Source organism: Vipera ursinii (genome assembly GCF_947247035.1).
Source record: "Vipera ursinii genome assembly, chromosome: 2".
Taxonomy (NCBI): Eukaryota; Metazoa; Chordata; class Lepidosauria; order Squamata; family Viperidae; genus Vipera; species Vipera ursinii.
The window spans coordinates 56,426,115-56,448,793 of record NC_139513.1 but is presented as its reverse complement, the minus strand read 5'-3'; the positions used below and the strand labels follow the sequence as shown (position 1 = coordinate 56,448,793).

Sequence of the window (22,679 nt, the reverse complement as noted above, 5' to 3'; positions counted from 1 at the left end):
TTTTAAGCCATAATTAACATCACCAAATAATGTACTGCTGATTTTATCATTAATTTAAATGGAGTTTTCCCTTTCTACAGCCTATATTTGAAGTAATATTTAGACTTATGCATCAGAACCAAAACTATAAACAAATCAGAGTAAAATCAGTTAAAAACACCCCATATGTCAGTTGAGTCATATAATTGGAATAGAAACAATATCTGGTAATTTATCTATTAAGGCCTTATTGTGATGTTCAAATGTATCTAGGGAATCTGTGTGCCTTCTGGTGTTTATTAGATTATTAACTTCCAGGCTCTCATAGAATGGTAGAGAAGTGCAGAGAGAGATATAGTTATAACACAAGAGTCCTGTAATATTAGTATTAATTTCTTTGTTTTGTTTCTGAGTTTCAGAAAACACTATGGTCTAGTGCAGATCTAACATTGTTAAGAGATTGGGAATATGTACTTTTTCATTCTTTTTTACTAGTTAATTATCTATAACCTTTTCACTTTAAAATTAAAGAAAATGAAAATACACGAGTTATGATTAATATTAAAACTTAATTAGAAATCAAATTAATCCAAATTAATTAGGATTAATAATTATAATTCAGTTAGGATTCAAAATTAAAACTAAAATGTTACTCTTTCTATGTTAGCATTAACAGCAGTTAAATCTGTGTTGATATTTGCCTTAATCAGATTTAAGAAGTATTTATTTTTCTGCCAAATTTCCACACTGTCCATCTCATCTAAGTAATCATCTCTAGGTGGTTTAAAATTATGTACTTGAAAGCAGCAAAAACATAAAATCAATCTTAACATTGATTTCTGATATTTAACATGATCGAGGAGAAGTTAGCATTATGTGTACATCCTTATATGGCCTGAGACACTGTTTTCATAGTATTTTTAATAAGAAAAAAATAATTTGTTGGTGAAGTCAGTTAAATGAACTATCAATTAAATGAAGTCAGTTAAATGAACATATTGAGGTGATTGGCTAGAAATAATTCTGAAATCACGAAATGGCAAATACTGGAAAGTTGAAGGTTTTATTCCTTGGACAAAGCTTTTAAATTCCAAAAAGGATCATATATTTTATAACATTGAGAATATAAGGAAATATATGGGGTTATATAAGAATTATGGGCTTAAACTCTCTGCCATGTTATATTTCAGAATCAAACAGAAGATAGTTTACGAAAGGAACTTATAGCATTACAAGAAGACAAGCATAATTATGAGACAACTGCCAAAGAATCCCTGAGGCGGGTCCTTCAGGAAAAAATTGAAGTGGTCAGAAAACTCTCAGAAGTAGAGGTATTTACTAATTACATTTTGCCAGATTTCTAAATATAAATTCAGTGTTCAGATCACGCAAGCAAATCTTTAGTGTATTTACTTTTCATAACAATTTGATTGTCTGATTTGTACTTGTGTTGAGAATTCTAGGATGCTTTGCAGATTTTTCTCTCCTAAATTTTTCCACTCGATTGTTAGTGTTCCCAGAAAATATTGGGTCCATATGTTGGGCTTATATGGTCTCTGATTTAATTGTTTTGCTATTTAGGTAAATACATTCAAATCTTTCATTTACTTTTATGTGTTTAATCTTTCATAGCAGGGGATGGCTGTTAGTTCTTAGGATTGATCAGATCAGAATACAGCATGCTAAGACCTTCCAGTGAACAAGTTGGGGGTTTTTTGGGGGGCTGGGGGAGCACATCAAGGTTAGAAAGATATTGGTCTGTCTGCAAGATTGTTTCAGTCAGATAATTATGCAAGCAGTACTTAGCCCCTGTGTACAAGATCGTTTCAGTTCTCTTCTCCCTCTTGTCTTCGAATAACAAATGTATGTTGCTTTATGCCTAAATTTATTTATTTTATTTTTATTTTTATTTTAATTCCATTTATATCCCGTCCTTCTCCGAAGACTCAGGGCGGCTTACAAGCTTAGCAGTAGCCTTCATTCTATGTATATGCCTGCTTATTAGGGCTTTCACACACATGCTATACTATTCTGAGATTATTTATTTGTTTATTTATTTATTTGCTTGCTTTGCCTACCAATGTTCCTAAATATTCAAAAGTTTTCAGTTGAAGCTTAACTGTTGTCCTGGCTAGTCTAACTTTGATATTTTCCGCTTTCAGTTCTTTTCTTCCCTATGGATATCTTTGCTGCTTTGCTATTCTTGCATAGTTATTTCTATTGCAATCCTTTTTCAATGATGTTGAATCAGCTTGGACCTGCGTTTTTTTTTTCATCAAGACTGCCTAATTTAATTTTTGTTTGGTAGCCATTTTTTCCCTTCCTACTCTCTGCATATAATACCGCTCACTTCTGCCGTCTCCTTAGCTCATTTTAGCCTCTTTTCCTCATGATAGACTCTGCAAGATCTTTTCCCTCCCAGCCTCAGATTATCATTTATAATCAACTTTGATTATGGTTGTATGCCTGGGAGATACTAGTAGTATGACATTGCTTCTCTTTGTTCTGTCACAGAGATATTTAATAACTGCAAATACATGTTAAAATAAGCTTTGTAAACATCCAACCTATCTAATTTTCTTAAATAAGTTTCATATGAGTAGTAGCATTAATGAAATGCTGGTTGAAAGTATCTTAAATGATATTTTAAGGAATATAAACATATATAAACAAAAATAAAAAGATAAACATGTCAATGATTTTGAAGTCATTTATTGAAACACATAATTTGAAGTTCTGTTATTCATAACTAGTTGTTATCTAAATTCACTGTGTTCATTGTAAATACAGTGTTAAGTGTTTTTAATGCTTTTGAAGAGAGTCTAAAATTATACCAATATAACAAGACAGAGTATACTTCTTCAGTTAATGTGTGCCTCAAAGATATACAATTAGGATATGCTTCTTGTAGCCACTGTCTTTAAATCTGAGATTGGCCATTAGTGATTTAATTCTAGCACAACTAATTAATGAAACTTGAAATTATACTTGAAGATAATGAAACCATAAAAGAAAAGCAGATAGGCAATGCCATCTTTTCTCTGCCTATCTCTTGGGCATCTCTTTGGAAGGTGAAATTGCTGCTTTCAGTTTGATCTGGCAATCAGTTGTCCTCAATTTTGGATATTAAACTTTAAATGTTTCAGTTCCTGATGTAACTTATTTTTTGGTTTAAAGTTGTAGTTCATGATGACTTTCATCATTAGTACTTAACCAGTTATTCCTAGTTTCTATTTTAATAAAGGATATAATTTTATTCACATGTGTCCTATAAAAAAATATGCCATCAGTTATGCCATCAATTTTGGATGGTGTACCTTGGCAGAAGAATGTTTTAAGTAATGCCTTATGCATTTCTCAGAAAATTATTGTAATTCTTATATAACTTGCTTTGATTACAAAAGTTAGATCACAAAATAACTGTTCTGTTTAAAGTACTGTTTCTTTCTCCTTGCAGCGAAGTTTAAGTAACACGGAAGATGAATGTACTCATTTGAAAGAAATGAATGAACGGACTCAGGAAGAATTGCGGGAATTAGCTAACAAATACAATGGAGCTGTAAATGAAATCAAAGATCTCGCTGACAAACTAAAGGTAGAGATTATCACTTTTTATTTATTATTCTATGCCAATTAACACAGAATATGAATATGGTCATTGGCTAAAAAAGGCTGTCCATTGATATAAATGTTCTTTCTGAGTTTAGTGACTTGAATGTAAAGTTATGATTTTTAAAAGAAGCCTTCTCTATTGCTGAGATTTAAAATAGTATCTATCAGAAATGACTAGCAGTATACAAAAAACAAAAGCTATAAAAATAATTGCTTGAGGGCACCCTCTACAAATGGTGGAAGAATGGTGTCAGCCTCCACGAATTATTTCTAGGCAAGATATTGAAACAGGGAAAGAGAGATAAAACCGCCAAACATCACCATCTCCAACTCATCTGTCAAGTTTAAAATTAGATCCCAAATGCTTTGGATAAAAAAGTAATATAATCTCTATATGTCTTTCCTCGTCATCACTATTCGTGTTCTAATGCCAGTGCTTCATATACTTCCAGACATTGATATTGTTACCATTAATTCCTTTGTGCCAGGCAGTTTGGGGGGTTTCATAGTAGTGGAATTTTTTAGGCACGTATCAGAAAGAGTAAAATTAAGGTTACTTCTTAGCAAAAAGCATGTTCAAAATAATTCTGAGCCAAGCTCAAGTGAAAGCAGTTATTTGGGCAGAATCACACATAGAGAGGTATGCTGAGCAGCTGAATAAATTTATTTCTAGCTCAGCTAAAATGTCAGAAATGGTAAAAAAGTAGGTATTTCATTTTTCAGTAACTAAGCTCCCAGTTATGATGGTGAATTGTGTTCCCTTGAGTTCAGCTGAAATAGCATTTTATTCACAGATCCTTCAAGGGACATGATGACTGGAGAGCTTCACAGATCACCTTTACAGATATAACTCATAATCTTATTTCCATTTTCTATAAGCAGACAAATATATGCCACCTGCCACTTTAAAATGCAGCTGCACTTATTTGAGCTTTTTGACTGCAAGTCCTTTCAACTATTATTGTGCACACAATAACCCAAATAAAAATAGAAAGAGTTCAGCTTTCTCATTTCTTTGACAATGTAACAGTATGCAAACTTTTGTTTCTTTTGGAGTGAATGCCTCCTGGACACTGCATTTTCTTTTCTTTCTCCTTTGATTCTTGTCATTTCTAAATAGTCTCTTCCTCCACCATGCTGTTAGGCAGACTTCAGCATTGTGTTCCTGAAGTCTGTCTGCTAACACTATGTCTTTCATATGTCTGCAGCCACTGATGTAACTTGCAACTATAGTTAAAATCAATGTGGCAATGGAGTTTCCTTGCAAAACTGATAGCATGATGGGGTATTTAAATGCAACAGAGGAAGTATAAGTTCCATATCACCTCTGCAGCTAACTTTTACATCAGTTTCTAGATTTTTTTTTAATAACACAGAATGTATTCTGGGAATATGGCTAGCAAATTATTTCCTTTTTATAGTATAAGATGACCCTTTTTTGTTTTTCTTTTGTTGTATGTTTGTGTTTGCTCTTGGAATTAGAAGCTTTGATGAGGGAATTAAATGAATGATTTTTTTTAAATACTTTCCTATTGGTCAGCTGGAAAGAGGACTCATTGACTTACTGTGTGTAACTTCCTTGTTTTCTGACTCTGCAGTGATGAGGATGCACAATTGGCTTCAAAATTATTTAGAGCAGAGGTCCACAATCTTTTGGGCACCAGGGACTGGTTATGTGGAGAGAATTTTTTCCACGGACCGGAGGGGGTGTGGTTTTGTGTGCTGCCTGCATCCTGCAGATGGGGCTTTGTTTGTTTGTACAGACCAGTTGCTGGCATGCTTTGGCCCGGTACTGGTCCACGGACCGGGGGTTGGGGACTCCTGATTTAGAGTTTGGGGGAAAATTGACAGTGCCATATGGAAATCTCCTGAAACATGAAGAAGGGTATTTGATGTTTGATTAAAATAAATAAAGCGAGGAGGGTATTGTTTCATGGTATAGCATCATATACTTTATAGAACCACCATTTCATTTTTGTTTTCAGCTAGTAGAAAATGAAAACATTATTAGGTGGTTCCATAAAAGCTTTTATTAAGAGATGATTGTTTTCTTTTGCTTTGATAGGTAGCTGAAGGTAGACAAGAAGAAATCCAACAAAAAGGGCAAGCTGAAAAAAAGGAATTGCAACATAAAATTGAAGAGATGGAAGAAAGAGAGCAAGAACTTCAAGCAAAAATAGAGGCTTTGCAAGCAGATAATGACTTTACCAATGAACGGCTAACTGCTTTACAAGGTAAGTCCAGTAGTCCAAATATATTGATGTTACATGTTTTTCTTTTAAATTGTGAAATATATATATATTTTGGAATTCTGTTTTCAGTCCGGTTAGAACATCTTCAGGAGAAATCTCTTAAAGAACACAACAGCTTAGGTAGGTATAACCTTAAAGTACTTTGCTTAATAATTTTTATAGAATAATTTACATATTGTTATAATTCTTGACCAGTGGGAATATTTTAAAAATATTCTGGTTCTTTATACCTTCATTTCTGGAACATTGATAAATAACTTACAGCAAATAGTAGGGTACTCTGGTTTTAATTTTTCATAGTGTTAGCTCATGAAACTTCATAAAATATATTAAATAAGAATAGAATATTTTTGGATGCAGCTAAGAACCTTGGCTGCAACTGTGGTTTTTTTGTGGGAATAATGACATTTTTTGAGACCAGGAAAAGGGGCAATTGAGTCAAACAGTTTTAAGAACCACCAGAAGAAAGCTAAATTTTCAGTACTATAATTCATCCAATTAGAAAGGCATAAGTGTGCAAGTGAATATGTTCTGAATATTTAGAATTAATGTAATTTGTTAATTCTAGGCATACAAGTTGATGACTTCGTTCCTAAAATTAATGGAAGCACAGAAAAAGGTAGGGTATTCTCGATGGTATTTTTTCTTACAGTGATTTGTGCATTTTAGGTTATGAACCACTTTTGTTCCATAAAAATATAATTAAATGCAAATACTATATTTTATAGATTAAAATATTAAGCATGGAATATTTTATTATATTTTAAAATACTTTAAAATATGTAAGCATGGTACTTTAAAGTAAAATCAAATGTACAATGTCTAAATATTCTACTAGGGGACTGATCCTGTATCTTTCAAATGCCAGCAGAGAAAATGTTAATAGCAAAATTTTGTATCTATATTAAAGAGTGTGTTGTAGTGAGGTTGCAGTGTACTATTTAGAAGTCAACCTCGCTGAATTCACTTGGATTTCCTCCTAGGCAGGTGTGTATGAGATGGTATCTTTTATTCGGATGTTAATAGTGTATTGCTATTTACAATGTGGGGAATGTATATTGTTAATAAAATCTTCTGAGTTTTTTTTAGATTTTTAACTTCTATCTGTATTGTCTTTCTGGATTAGGGTAGATGTTTTATTTGCCATTTGTTTTTTTAATTTCTGCTAAAAAAATTTTTTTTTACTCTTGCCAAATTCCATAGAAGCTTTCAGATATCTGGGCCTTCTGCATAATATTACTGCCATCTTCCATACCTAATGCAGCAAGACTTATTTATAGTCAGCTAGGGTGATAATATGGTTATAAAAGAACGAAGATGCCAAAATCAAGGTTAGGCTTCCTCTAGCTTTTTGGTATTGTATAACTTTTAATCTTAGCCAAAACGAATCTTCACTCTTCCTTTTACCTACTTAAACAACTTGATTAAAATCATATCCGCATTCAGTTTAAAGGTGCATCTGGATTCATTTTAGCCAGAATTGCTAATCCGTTATAAATATATAATATTATGCTTATTTAGGGGAGAATAATTGGAATTTGCACGAAAACTGCTAAATCTATGTAATAATAATAATAAAAATGGAAAAGTACACCTGTCAGTTACTGTCTGAAATCTGGATCCTTTTACGTCCCGACCCAGCCAAAGCAGAGATAAATGTTACTAAAAATTAACTAATAATGGCTTCTATTAACTAGTTTTCTTCTTGGTAATTATTTTACATAGTTTCTAGATTATTCAGAAAGCAAAAATGTAAGGATTAGCCATGTAGATAACCAATAATAACACACAAATACTATTTTTGTATATTTGCAGTTTGACAGTCAATTTAATTTCTAAAATAACATATATTTAAAGTTAATAAGATGTAGTGTTTGCTTTCATATTGAAATCTTTTTACATCTTTACTTGTTTATTAGCAGATATATTTACTTGTTTTGCTGAGTAAAAGGTTGGGATTAGGGTTAGGGTCAGACTATTTTACTCCATTCAAAACGTATTAACAAATTATTATCTTCTTTCTTGTTAAGTATTACTAGTATTACTTATTCTTTTAGTTACATATTATCAGTATCCCTTTGTCTGCTGTTCTTTCATTGTTCATAACTTTTTTCAACACTTTACTTGCATGTTGCCCTTCTCCCTGTGATACTCATCAAAATATCTTCTGCCTTAACATTTTTCTCTTGCTCTGATACACTCAGTTTTCTTATTAAAATCTTTCAATCTTTATCACATTCTTTTCATTTTCATTACCTTGGATTTTATACCTTTTAGAGATTATAAGAAACACCACAAATGGGATCTTAATTATTTTAAGAACACTGCCCAAACTACCAATTCTATTTTCTTCTGTCGAAGTTGCAGATGCCAATCTTTTACCTTTATTTTTAAAGAGATAAGCCACATTCTGCTCTGTTGTTGCCTCAGAACTCCCAGTATTTTGGTTCTGTTACATAATTTTAACAAGGGACCATCTTATAGGATTTCCTTTAGATTCTGCTTCAGGCACTCCATTCTGTGTTCTACCACTTCCTCATCACCACCTGCGATTAGGCCTTGCATTTGTTTTACCAGAATGTCAGGGCACTATTGTTCCCTATCACAAGAAAAGAGGTCAGCCTTTAGCACCAGAATTAGGACTCCACATTATAGTAAATTATTTGCAAAAAACAATATGTGACGGGAAACCAAGTCTTGGCAACATTTCAGAAGTAGTTTACCACACACACACACACACACAACCAGAAGTGCTAGAAGAGACTACACTCTTTGAAATGAAGCCACAAATGCTTTATTATGTATAATTTCAGACAGCAATCTACTAAGATACATGCTGACAGAAACAACATCCAATTTGGAACATTAGAAAAGTGAAGCTCTGCTGACAATACAAGAATGGGAGATCAACATTGGAGATTATGCAGTAATGGCACCAGAATATATATTTGTAATCAAAGTTTAACTAAACTCAAGCAGGAATGTTATCTAAAATAAATTGCATTGCAAAGAAAATTCAGACATCTGGAATATAATTTTAAGAAAAAAATATGGTTTTAGGGGATGAATTAAAAATAATAGATGAAATCGTTTAAATAAATATAAACAAGCAACGTCAACTCTTCAAGAAAAGGACAAATACTTATGTAATGATTAGTGGCTAGGGATAATGGAATAGAAGGGCAAAGTGAGCTATTTTAAAGATCCCCTTTAAAGATTTTTTTTTAATATTTGAGATTTTTTAAAAATTCTTTTTATTTTCCTTATCCCTATTGATTTTTGCTATCAGCCTGAGTATGTAAAATGACCACATTTATAATAAAGCTTCAAAAGAAGAGGAAAAACGTAAATAACATTTATTTCAGAAATAGATGCCCTGTTAACAGATGTTCCTGAACAGATGTCCAGTGCAGACATTTATTAAATTCATTTATTAAATTATAAAGCTTATGCATTCTGATCATATAAACTTATTACAGATCAGTTCATTTATTTGATACATGGTATATCACTTGTACTTATTGCAGAAGTATTTTTGTTTGTGCCTTCTTGAGGCATCCCTTTCCTCATATCTGAGGCTTGTATGTTTTCTTTTGAGCCCTCAAAGACGGAGATATAACCTAAAGGTTTTTCTTTCTTTACTAGAGCACTTTCTTTCAAAGAGTGGAGGGGACTGCACTTTTATTCATCAATTCATAGAGTGTCAGAGTGAGTACACAGCATTCATCACATTCACTAAAAAGTCTGTCCTATATAGAATGGGAATAGTGATAATTTTGTTGAGAAAACAGACAATGAGAAACTTTTTTTAAAAAATTGATTACATCGGTTTTAAAAACTCAGGTCCCTTTAACTAACGGAATATGTTACTTCACATGTTTAATGGTGAGTAACTATGATAGCTATGTAATGCTGTGGAAATATAATCTGCAATCTGAGTAACATATGCAGTATTAATAACTACTGAATACCAGTGAAAGACAATAAGGCATGTGGAAACTTTATTTTTTCCCAACCTTCACACAGTAATCCTGATAAAGGTTAAAGAAGGGATAAATTGTTATTTGATAAACAAATCTTGAAAAGATTAGGGATTTCTTCTGGCAAATTTTTGGTTCAGTATTATAGATTCGGTAAATGCTAAATCCCACAATGTAATATATATTGAATCTTTTTGTTTCTTCTGTTCAAATGTTGCCTGGACAAATCCCTGCAATTTTCTTGGCCAGGTTTTTCAGAAATGGTTTAACTTCTTCTAAGAGCTGAGAAAAAGTAGCTCAGAGTCATCCCTCTGCCTTTGTACTCAAGGCAAGACTAGAACTCATGATCTTCAGGTTTATAGCCTGATGCTTTAACTACTATATCAAACTGACCGTTGAATCTGCTTATAAGCTCTACTAATTCAAATCTTAATATCACTCATATATATTTAGGATAGCTACCACATACACCAAAACTTTCAGCACAAGCTGATTTGGAAATAAATGGCCCTAATTTATATATTTAATTCACAGTTCACTTTTCTAAACTTAGAAGAATTAAACTCCTTGATGTTTCTTGGCATAAGAAAAACTGTCACAACCAGTAGTTAACATTAGAGAACAAGCAAAAGTTGTAAGGCAGATTCATCATACGTATAGAAAAACATCAAAATAATTAGAAGCAAAAAATGATTCTAGACTACCAATAATGAAACCTCTTACATTAAGGAATTATTGTTGATAATAATGTTGTTGATGAAATATTTTAATATTACATGAACCAAAATATAAAGAAAACAGAATTTAAAAAGTGTCTGTTATTAACCTACATATGTAATTATAATTACATAAATTAATATATTTTAGTTACTGTACATTAAGCAAAAACCAGATGAAGGAAAATAGAGAAGATTACAATTTATAATACTTCAAGGAAAGTATTACAGAGTTCAAGAACTTCTGTAAATAAGCAAATCGCTTAGTGCATACGAAGTGTTCATTTCTTAGTAGTGGAGGCAAGTACAATAGCAAAATTATGGAATACTTTCAGCCATTTGAAGAGATTTTAGTGGTAGATTTTAGTAGAATTTAGAGAAGCAAGATACTGTACAGCTATAGAATCATGAAAAAATTCCATTGGGAATCAGATAAAATATTTAAAAGAGGCGCTTCACAGTGTATTGGCACAAGCAAAGCATCTCCTTTCAAAATATTATAGCAGAGCATAAGACTTCCAAAAGATCTAGCTCACAAGTGTCAAACTTGCTGTGCCACGTGACATATTGTGATGTATTGCAACTTTTTTCACATTGCCAGAGCTGGGGTGGGTGCAGCCTCTGCATGATGCAACTGGCCTGCGGGCTGGTAGTTTGACACCCCTGATCTAGCTACTTTGAAGGCTATCCTAACTGCTTGCAGGTGTACAATAGAGGCAGTCCTTGACTTACGACCATAACTGAACCAAACTGAGAGAGTTGTTAAGTGAATTTTGCCCCATTTTACAACCTTCCTTGCCACAGTTGTCAAGTGAATCCTGCAGGTATTAAGTTAACATGGTTGTGAAGAGAATTTGGCTTCCCCATTGACTTTGCTTGTCAGAAGGTTACAGAAGGGGATCACATAACCCCAGGACACTGTAACCGTCATAAATATAAACCAAGCATCCAAATTTTGATCACGTTACCATGGGGATGCTGCAACGGTCGTAAGTGTGAAAAATGGTCATAAGTCACTTTTTTCAGGGACATTGTAACTTCGAACGGTCACTAAATGAATTGTAGGTTGAAGGACTAGTGTATGTGTGTATGTACAGTGGTTTCCCTTCAAAGGTTAAGAGCCCCAACAGAAGCATGGGGACCCCTTCAAAGCAATTGCTTGGGCTTTCCAGAAGACACGGCTGATTTCGCAGTTCAGGGCTATACTGATGTACTTTACAATGCACCTCTTTGGAATGCTCTGCATAGCTCTAATTTCTAAATGCTGCCAGATAATAATAATGGGATAATTTGATTACAAATAAATAATAATTATAAAAAGATAATAAAAATAAGTTTGTGGAAGAAAAAATGAACTAGGCTAGCTAAACTAGTAATTGTGGGGGGGGGATTTGTCCCTCAGACATTTAGTTCTGTATGATGGTACATTTGTATTTAAAATTAAAACTACTTTCCAATCTCAAGTATGAACCTTTGCTGTTAGTAAGAATGATATAATTTTATACATCTAGGAACACAGTTGAGAAGCACATGGGGACATTTTTCAATCACAGTCACTTGCATTTATTCAGGAAAGGCACATTACACATTTTCTACTCGTCGAATCCCCAGTGCCGCGTAACAGAGTGAGCGCCTGTTACTCGTCCCAGCTTCTGCCAACCTAGCAGTTCGAAAGCACGTAAAAATGCAAGTAGAAAAATAGGGACCACTACGGTGGGAAGGTAACAGCATTCCGTGCGCCTTTGGCGTCTAGTCATGCCGGCCACATGACCACGGAGACGTCCTCGGACAAGCGCTGGCTCTTCGGCTTTGAAACGGAGATGAGCACCAGCCCCTAGAGTCGGAAACAACTAGCACGCATGTGCGGGGGAACCTTTACCTTTACTTTACTCGTGGTTCTGCTATATTATCAGAGGTCCTTGGTGGTCTGTTCTTGAAATGGTAATACATTGTCCCAAAATTTAAAAGAAAACCCCTTAGGATTGAAGAAGAATTGTTTTACCTGAGTCATAAAGTAATATATTCAAATTCTTTATGATTGAGCATAAGTATCAGGTTTGACCAGCGTTTATTTCAGTAACTAGACTTATACATTGAAATATAGCCTGGTCTTTCTTAGTCTATTTACCCTAAAACCTTGAAATAGTTTTGTTTATTTTGGAAGTATTTTCATGGTCTTTGTGCATCACATATGAGTTTGTGCCTCACATCTACATTTGTATAGACTCAGGCTGGCTCAGGAATTCTGGGAGTTGAAGTCCACGAGTCATAAAAGAGCCAAGGTTGCCTACCCCTGGTATAGACCCTCAATGAAAAAGTTCTAGAGCTGAATTTTTGATAGATACCACCTCTCACATTATTTATAGCCCATTCTGTAAATCTGACTCAAATTACTGATTTCTGTGGTTTTATTCTTTTTTCCCTGTTCATATTTCATACTTTGAATTATCTTTTTGGTCATTATGGCTCTTTGGTTATCTGTATTCATTGAATTCATTCTTCAGCCCTGCTGCATGTGTTCCATGGACCTTTCAGAAGGGGAGGGAGAAGGGCATCTCTCTCAAACACAAAAAAACCCTCCAGAATAGTTCAAAAGACATTTTGTGCAAAAGCATTGGCTTTTATGGCCATCCATTTATAGCTGTAAACTTTTCTTAATATTATACAGCAAAACTATACATAGAACTGCTTAATGCCTACTAAAATTTAAAATCTTACAAGCATTTGCATCTCACAAATCTATCGTATAATTTAATTACTCTGCAGTACACTTTGACCTGAATAAATGGATTTGTTTTGTTGAGCAAATTAATATGGAAATTTTGTTATGGTGTTTCAGTTATTTGGTGTTCTAATTATATTTAACTTAACAATGAACATTAGTATTTGTAAATCTTCAGATTTATTTCCACAACTTCTCGCATTTTATCATTTTCTTTTTTTGCTTTTTGTGCCTTCAACACACTGCAAAATCTGCATTTTTTTCTGCCCCGTTTGTCTTATGCTACAAATGGTTATGTCTTGTCTGTTCTGATTTACCAGGTTACTATACTTTCTGTCTTTGTTCTCTCCACTGATACTTCCTATTTGTCTCTTGATTTGTCTTTTTGTCTCTTGATCTGACTCTTGTATAGTGCTTTCCTGACTTTATAAATATAGAAGAAAGCTACCAAACCCCTACATTTTCCCCTAATTGTCTTAAAGGTTCCATCTACAAGCCTTTTTAGGAATCATTATTCCAAATAATCAAGAAATTACACTATCTTCTGCAATCAATTTAATAGAGATTATTATAAAAGAACATAAATATACTCTGTCCCTTCAGTTATATGAGACAATAGTTGAAATGCTACATAATCCAACATTATAGGAATATAATGAGTGACAAATAAAGGGCTAAGCTAATAAAAATTGTTATCTGTCTATGGAGGAGCTGTAAGTGGGAATTGTACTACCTCTTACATGTGCCTCTTCAAAATTGTCTTTATTCCTGTATTCTTAGTGTCAAGAATCAACTATCAGTTAATTAGTAATACTTCTAATAAAGAAATGTGACCTATATTCACTATGTTGAATAATACCATATTTTTGTACTAACATATAAAATCTTTAAATAAAATTCCATGGTTGAAATCAGTTAATGTGTACATGCATAACCATTTCGTGGGGATGGGGGACTCGGTAGGAATTGTGGAATAAATATTAATATGAATTTTCTTTCTGTATACATTATATTTGGTACAATGGCTTAAACTCGTCTGTCCTGAAATTTATTATAAAGTTCAGCTGTCTTGCTGTAATTCTTTTTGATAAAATATCAGCAAATGAATCACGGATTAGAATGCTTTCAATGACTATTAGTCCTGATAGCTCTAAATTAACTTTACTATTACAGACAGTATGCAGAAATCTACAAATGAAAAGGTCCGTTTATGCTTTGTTCTTAAGAGTTTTTCATAGGTCTTTACAGTGGTGTGATATCATGGAAACAATGCTGGGCTAGTAATCCTTCTATCATATGTTGCAGGAATCTGACAACTGTCTGTTAGAGATTCTTTAATTATCTGAACTGGGGATAGGATTTGGTGGCCTATTGTGTTCTTCCAACACAATGTTTTTGTCTTTCAATTCAGTGTTTTAATATTTTATTTATGAGCGGATGATTAACAGTATTTTTACAATTCTTTTATTCAACTGGAAAAGTCCATTAATTCTTGTGCAGGGAAGTATGAGGTAATACTGCCCTGTTTAAATTTGGGCATGGAATGTAGATTAGAGACACGTACAAAGAATTTGAGCTTCGTTAGTAATCCCTATTTTGTTCAGCAGACAAGCTCATGGACGAAGGACATCTTTCCAGAACAGATGAAACAAAGATACTGAAAGGTCAGATTTATTACAATATTTGTATTTTGAAATATGTATTTTATCTTCAGACCTAGACATTGGACATTTATTTCATGTAAGGGAAACATATTTGAAGAATTATGATACATAAAATTACTTATGTAATGTTAAAGGGCTTCCAAATAAAATATACCCTAAAAATGTGAGCTGCTTTACAAGATTTGAGTGAAGAAAAGTTTGAAGCAGATATTTTTTGCTTTGGTTTTTTTTAAAAAAAATATTTGGAATATGGAATTAATTAGTTTAAAACACATGCCTATTACAGATTGTAGTGAATTAGCATTCACTACATAGCATTCTCATGTTTAGATTTTCCATTCAGTAAATATCAGTGGTTGAATATTAGCTTGTTATGAATTAAATATTCCATTTTTTAAACTTTTGATTTTGTCAGATTTATTGCCTTTCGTCTCTAGAAAATCACAGTTCAGATCTTGCCTGCTTCTGCTCTCCTGTTTTTGCAAGGAGAGCATGCCATATTTGGAAAAGAATGCAGACAATAAATACAAGTGTAATTTAATGCTTGCATGCTAGTATCTTGCAGAATGTTGAATTATTTTGCATTAATATGTAATGTATTCTACTTTGAAAATAATTCAGTCATGAAATTATTAAATTTTGTATCCTATATTTTATAAGACTTTCCTAGAGAGAATAATATAAAGTATAAAAAGAATAAAGTACTGTATATTATGAACATAATTCTTGATAGATATTAAATTATATTTATTATATATATAATAAATATATGAAATGTAAAAGAAATTGCTTTTAGAGTTAGTAGGCAAAATTTATTTTTAAATATAAATATATTAGATGCCAGATCTCTTTCCTGAAAAAGAAATTAGAAAATTATCAGTGATGAGAAATTTCTCTATCCAAAACCTTGAAGTTAAAGGTGTTGGTCATTGTCTTGTAAGAGAGGTTGCTATTCTCTTTAAGTTTAATATTGATAATTGATCTGAGGACTGAATCATCTTATATTTCAGTAACAGGTATCACATTGATATGGCTTAGCAAAGTATAATGTGCTAGCATTTACTAAATTTTGGGGTTCATTCTTGACTCTTTATTTGGGTTTGTATAGACTTCAACTTCATTAAAATATTTTGTGAGTTGTAACTGACGTCTAGAATCAATCTCAAAATTTTGAAAGATGAATCTGTACTAGGTTAACAATATAGAATTCAGATAATTTAAACAAGCATAATTCTCTTTTTACCATATTTATTAGTTGTGTGTACAGTATTGCTTTCTAGCTTTATCTTTCACTGAAGTACAATTTTTTTTGTCATTCAGAAAAAAATATTCCATCAGGATTGTAAATTCTGTAAATTAAGATTGGAAAGAGATATTGAAAATGTGGAAGAAAAATGTGTGATTTTGCTGTTTTTCATGCCTTTAAATGACTCATCACTAGTGTATACTGAGAGACCAGTTGTTCCTTTTATTTCCATATAAGGAAGTATCAGTTACCCAACTACATGTAACACATTTAAATTAATATTTTCAAATTAATGGGCAAGCAAGAAACCTTGTAGCATTTTTGGTTATTTTGAATTATTTGCAGTAAAATAATTTCATAGGATAATGGTATTTAAGAGTGATAGATCCTCCCATTTTAATTATAACTTATTGTGCAAAAAATCTCAAGGTTGTTTACAGTCCCGAAACAAACCAAGTAAATAAGTACAATTTTTTTTAAAAAAAAGCCTCAAAAGAAATAGTAAAAGCAATTTAAAACATCAGATGAATGAGAAACAGTAATGTTGCATGTTGGGCCTTCTCAAAAGCCATTAAAATATAAAGGGACTTGGATTAATATTTGAAAGGTAGTCAAGCAAGTGCAAAGGAAGAATTTAAACAATTATAGTTTCTTAATTAAAAATTCTCTGTAGTAATTGTCTCAATTAATTCCAGAAGTAAAGGAACCAAGAGAAGGGTTTATGAACCCACAGCAGATAGCATTGCATGGGAAAAATCCATTTATATTTTCCAGAACCGAGTACAAGCTATTCAGAGTTTTAAATGCGCTAGTTAGAAATTAGAAAATACTTAGCTTTAAATAAAAGCTAAGGATTGTTTAAAAGAATTCATATGCTCAATACTAGAGAAGTGGCATTTCACATTATTCACAGCTAAATGCTTTCAATAGTTTGTTTTGTGAGCATGGCCATTAATCTTCTAGCTGTCATAAAATATTCTTTTTGTATAACTATATGACTCATACAGTGAAAGTGTCTTCATATTTGCAAATTACCATATTTGCCCAGACCTATGTCAAGAGAATTCTCTTTAGTATTCATCAGTTTTCTACAAGCTCTATCTTTAATGTCAGTGTATGCATTTTTGAAATTTTGATATGTGTTTTGGAGGGGATGGCAGCAATATGGTCTAGGTGTCTCACTTGGAGGAGGAAAACCTAGGTTCTAATCCGTCTCAGCCACAACAGCTCACCGGTCCACTTTGAATCTCCCTATCAACCCAAGCCATTTCAGACATGGGAGGAGGGAGTTGTTGTTGTTGTTAGTTGAGAAGTCGTGTCCGACCTATCGCGACCCTATGGACAATGTTCCTCCAGGCCTTCCTGTCCTCTACCATCTTCTGGAGTCCATTTAAGCTCACACCTACTGCTTCAGTGACTCCATCCAACCACCTCATTCTCTGTCGTCTCCTTCTTCTATTGCCCTCAATCTTTCCCAGCATTAGGCTCTTCTCCAGTGAGTCCTTCCTTCTCATTAGGTGGCCAAAGTATTTGAGTTTCAACTTCAGAATCAGTGGTTCCGTGTCCAGTTCTCACTGTTGCTTCTTGACCCGCATATAGGTTTCTCAAGAGACAAATAAGATGGCCTGCTACTCCCATCTCTTTAAGAACTTGCCACAATTTATTATGATCCACACAATCAAAGGCTTTAGCATAGTCAATGAAGCAGAAATAGATGTTTTTCTGGAACTCCCTAGCTTTTTCCATGATCCAATGTATGTTGGCAATTTGATCTCTAGTTCCTCTGCCTTTTTGAAATCCTGCCTGTACTTCTGGTAGTTTTGATCCACATACTGCTGGAGTCTAGCTTGTAGGATTTTAAGCATAACTTTACTAGAACGTGAAATGAGTGCAATGGTGCGATAGTTTGAACATTCTTTGGCACTGCCTTTCTTTGGAATTGGAATGTAAACTGACCTTTTCCAATCCTGTGGCCACTGTTGAGTTTTCCAAATTTGCTGGCAAGTTGAGTGTAGCACTTTTACTGCATCGTCTTTCAAGATTTTGAATAGCTCAGCTGGAATACTGTCACCTCCACTAGCTTTGTTGTTGCTCAGATTTCCTAAGGCCCATTTCATTTCACATTCTAGATTTTCTGGCTCGGAGTCAGTGACCACCCAATTGTGGTTATCTGTGACATTAAGCTCGTTCTTGTATAGTTCTTTTGTGTAGTTTTGCCACCTCTTCTTAATCTCTTCTGCCTCTGTTAGGTTCCTGCCATTTTGGTCCTTTATCATGCCTATCTTTGCATGAAAAGTTCCCTTCATATCTCCAATTTTCTTGAAGAGATCTCTGGTCCTGCCTATTCTATTGTTTTCATCTATTTTTTGCACTGTTTATTTAAGAAGGCATTCCTTGGGCTCTTATACAAAGGCATGATAAAAATCTAATAAATATATTGGGGAGCTTTTAGCACAGTAAAGAATTTTCAGGGAAAAATATTTGTAGCTATGAAAAAACAGGAACAGAAGAGCTACTTTGATCATTTATCCATTATGCCTAAAAAGAATTATTTTGTAAATGGCAGATTATAGTTATTCTCTGCAAAGTGAAGGTAGATTTTGAATGCTTTGGGTTTAATATGTTAGTAGACACTTCACTGCTATTTGGTTCTGTCTTGTTGTTCGAACATGGCATATAACTAATGTGAAGTTATTGTGATAGAATTAATTATAATAAAAATGAGTTTGCTAAACAGCATTATGGAACATTAAATATTTTCCTAATCAAATTCCCTTTCTCTATAATGATGTTGTATTTTGTTCAATTGTAATGGCTTCTTTAAACCTTAAAGCTCATTATACAAATATGAAAACTTGTAGATGAATCAGAGGATATAGTTGATAGCTCATTAAGAATGGAAAAATAGATTTTCTATCAGTGTCTTTTTAAAGCATTTCATTTTAACTGTTGTGTTGTTTGAAACATGGTATTATAAGTAATGTGTCAACTTATTGTTACTTTATCCACTTAAGTGCTACAGAGCAGCATTTATTCCTAATACTGTAGCTCTTTTCAATGTTCACTGTTTTAGAATTCCTTTTCTTTATCCCTCTTTCTTGATTTATACTCAGAATTAGTAAACAAAACAACTAATTTCTCTGGGTTTCAACTGGCCAAAGAACAAGTTTCAGACAAAAGGCTAAGCAATGCATGAACCAACTTAATCCTGCATGGGTTTTTTTTTAATATTAAATGCATGATCTGGAACCATTTAATCCAGTTCAAACAGGAATTTAATCCACTTGTTAAAATTTATGCTGAAAGCATGCATGCAGTTGCACATTTATTTGAATGGAATTAGTGTTTATATTTTACAGAAAATCAGGCAAAAGCAAAAGAAGCTGAGCTTTCAGATACTTTGAGCCCAAGCAAAGAGAAAAGCAGTGACGACACTACAGGTATGGCGTATCTTTCAGTAAACCTGGATTTAAGTGATAATTTGTAATGAGGTTTTTTTTTGAAAAAGCAAAATTAAAAAATCATTTAAAACAGCTTGTTAATTTTCTAATTCAGTTGAATTTTTATACTTTTTGCCCTGTGCTGAGTTTTTAAATTGATTTAAAAATATTACTTCAAATTCTAAAATAATTTCACTTTTTTAGATGCTCAGATGGATGATCATGAATTAAATGAACCTATTGCTAAAATTGCTCTCTTAAAAGGTAAATCATTATTTTCCTTAATATTGAATCTATTTCAATTAGCAAATAATTTAATAGTGGAATTAATATTAGTTGGAAACATGGGTTGAAAATTTTATTTTGTTCTCTGTAATTTGCTTTTGATGACTGTTGCTAAAGTGCAAACTGGTACTTTATCTATATATGAAATGTAGTTATAATCCAAAACAGAAAACAAATTAATTTCAGTGTACCTTATCCTCTAATTTTAATTCTGCACATGAAGCATTATTTTTCTTTAATATATCAAGTCCTTAGAGGAGTAGGTTCCATCACTCTCACCTCTTATAAATGAAGATAGCTATGTCAAGAAATTAGCAAAAGTGATAACTTTCAGTCTTTTTCTCCCCTTTAAAAAAAATAACCCAGTATTTCACTTTGAATAATAAATATGAAAAAATCTGAAATGAAATATCAGTGGTACTAGAATTATTTTGAAATATATTTATATAAAATTGTATATAAAATCTTAAGACTGCTAAATATGTTTCGGTTAGAATTAGCAACCTGTTGCTGCCAATTTATATTTTATAACTTCTTGCATGGCTTGGGTATATAGATACTTGTCTTATTTATCTCCTAACCTTTCCCTAATTCATAATGTATAGTTAACCAATTTGATCTGATTCCTGTTACTTCACAAAGTAATAGAAATTAAGCTATTGACAAAAATAATGCTTTAAAGAAAAATATTCTTTTAGCAGATGAATTGCAGGGTGCACAATCAGAAACTGAAAGTAAACAGGAAATTCAGCAGCTGCGCCAGGAACTGATTGAAGCCCAAGAGCTAGCTAGAACCAGTAAACAAAAATGCTTTGAATTGCAAGGTGAGATGAAGAGTCCTTTGAGTTGTAGAATTCACAGGAAATTATTATGCCCCAATACAGTGACTGAAGATGGCGTTTGAGTCTGTGATCTGTTTATTTTTAATCTAGATGCGTGGTATATGATTATACCATACTTTCAGCAAAGGGGGGAAAGGCTGCTATTTTATCCACACTTAATTGGGAATAAGTCCCATTGAACTTAGTAGAACTTGATTCAGCCTAGAGATATATAATAGCACCTTTTGCTTTAAGTTTAAATAAATGTTTAGCTTAAACAATTAAAATGGAATCAGCCGTTTTTCTCATAGTCAGTTTTTTCTTCAAAGTGGAATGGTATCATGAATGCATTGAAAAGAGTGCATGATATTTTAAACAATTTTAGACAGTTTAATAACTAGCACAGTAACAATGTAAATATGGTAATTTACTTACATTGGTTATGACAAAAATTTAATGACATACTAAACTAAGCAATCTGTTTAAAAACTAATACCTAATATATACTGTAAAATTGATAATGAAAGTCATAATAAATTGGTATGTTGAATATTTTCATAATACTTACAGCTCTGTTGGAAGAAGAGAGAAAGGCATATCGATTGCAAGCTGAAGAGTCCACCAAACAAATCCAAGTTCTCCAAGGTAAAAAAAAGAATCTTAAAAATTAATAGAAAAATACATATGTTGTCATTGAAAAGAACAGAACTTATAATAATTTTCCATACAAAATTCTTTAAGTAGAATGAAATGTCTGTTAGTAAAATGGTTTGTAAAATTAACTACTATCAGTAACAGGAGATAAAAATGTGGTGAGATGGGCAGCAAAATAAATATGTAAATAAATTATTTATTTAAATGAACAAGAATACTTTTTAGTGGTTATTCTAACGAATGATTGCGTAGCATGTGCTCTTATTGGAGATACATTCTAAAAATCTGCCTAACAGTGCTATTGTCAGTGTTGGTTTTGCATGACATGTACAGTTCCATATTGTGTGATTATTGCAAATGCTTTTGTGGCAGTTCAGGCATGTAACTTAAGTGCTTTTCAGTAAAACAAAGAATACGTATAGTGTATTGCAACAATTCAAAGCAAGCAGCCAGATCCAACCTAACTCAGTTATCTCTCATTTTTGCTTCAGTCCTCAAGGGCACATTTAAAAAAGCTATGTTTCTAAACACTTCCTGAAAACAGTACTACACGGAGAATACAGTTCTTATATCTGATAAGAGGATATTCCATAGGGGAAGAATCATGCTCATCCTGCACAGTGACTTTGACTGTCAGGAATCCTGTTTTGAGATTAGCTCAAATTCCCCAGACATTATCGAAGGCAAAGCTTGATATCAACTTTTATTGCATACTAGGAGAAAGCCATTATAAATAGCTGATTGACCTGTCAGATGACACTAGAGTCCATTTGAGCTATTTGTCTTAATAGGTTGCTGGTTTATTTTGTTTTGCAATTTTCACTCTTAAAACATTTAAGAGTAAATATGAAACTGATCAATGTTTAAAAATATTGCATTATAAGAACATAGTTAGGTTTCTAGCATAATATTTGCTTCAGCTGTGAATTTGAATTTGAATTAAAAAGTAACAGAGTTTTCATTTAAAAAATAATTCTTAGTCTGTTCTGGTCCTTTTGGTCTTGTTCAAGTTTTTTATTTTCATAACTTCTAAGTTCCCATCATCATAATAATGTTGAGTGTACATCTTTCTTATTATAATCCTTATTAAAAAATCAGGCCTGCTGAAGGGAACCTTTAAACTTTCTCTTTTAATTAGGTTTGATATTGTATTGGTATTCCTATTCACAGTCAGTAAGCTTTAGGAAGACGATGTAGAGTTTCATTATTACCTTTCTTTGCACTCTGTATTAGAGAAAAAAATAAATAGGACTATTACTGCTCTAGTCTTTCACAGTTATACCCACTTTTATTAATACATTTTTAAGA

General features: G+C 32.7%; 1 protein-coding gene across 17 annotated transcripts in view; it reads left to right on the top strand.

The window, feature by feature from the left end:
• The window catches only part of SLMAP (sarcolemma associated protein), an 83,612-nt gene that overhangs the window by 45,537 nt on the left and 15,396 nt on the right, over positions 1-22,679 (top strand). For 4 of the 17 annotated variants that reach the window (XM_083353852.1, XM_083353864.1, XM_083353861.1 and 1 more), the window contains 11 exons: positions 1,170-1,310; positions 3,437-3,574; positions 5,657-5,825; positions 5,913-5,963; positions 6,412-6,462; positions 9,489-9,551; positions 14,866-14,925; positions 19,531-19,611; positions 19,816-19,875; positions 20,595-20,720; positions 21,288-21,362. In XM_083353852.1, the coding sequence (XP_083209978.1) occupies positions 1,170-1,310; positions 3,437-3,574; positions 5,657-5,825; positions 5,913-5,963; positions 6,412-6,462; positions 9,489-9,551; positions 14,866-14,925; positions 19,531-19,611; positions 19,816-19,875; positions 20,595-20,720; positions 21,288-21,362 (1,015 nt within the window). The remainder of the gene's footprint in view (positions 1-1,169; positions 1,311-3,436; positions 3,575-5,656; positions 5,826-5,912; positions 5,964-6,411; positions 6,463-9,488; positions 9,552-14,865; positions 14,926-19,530; positions 19,612-19,815; positions 19,876-20,594; positions 20,721-21,287; positions 21,363-22,679) is intronic. The other 13 variants (XM_083353863.1, XM_083353866.1, XM_083353855.1 and 10 more) reach the window with 11 other exon arrangements.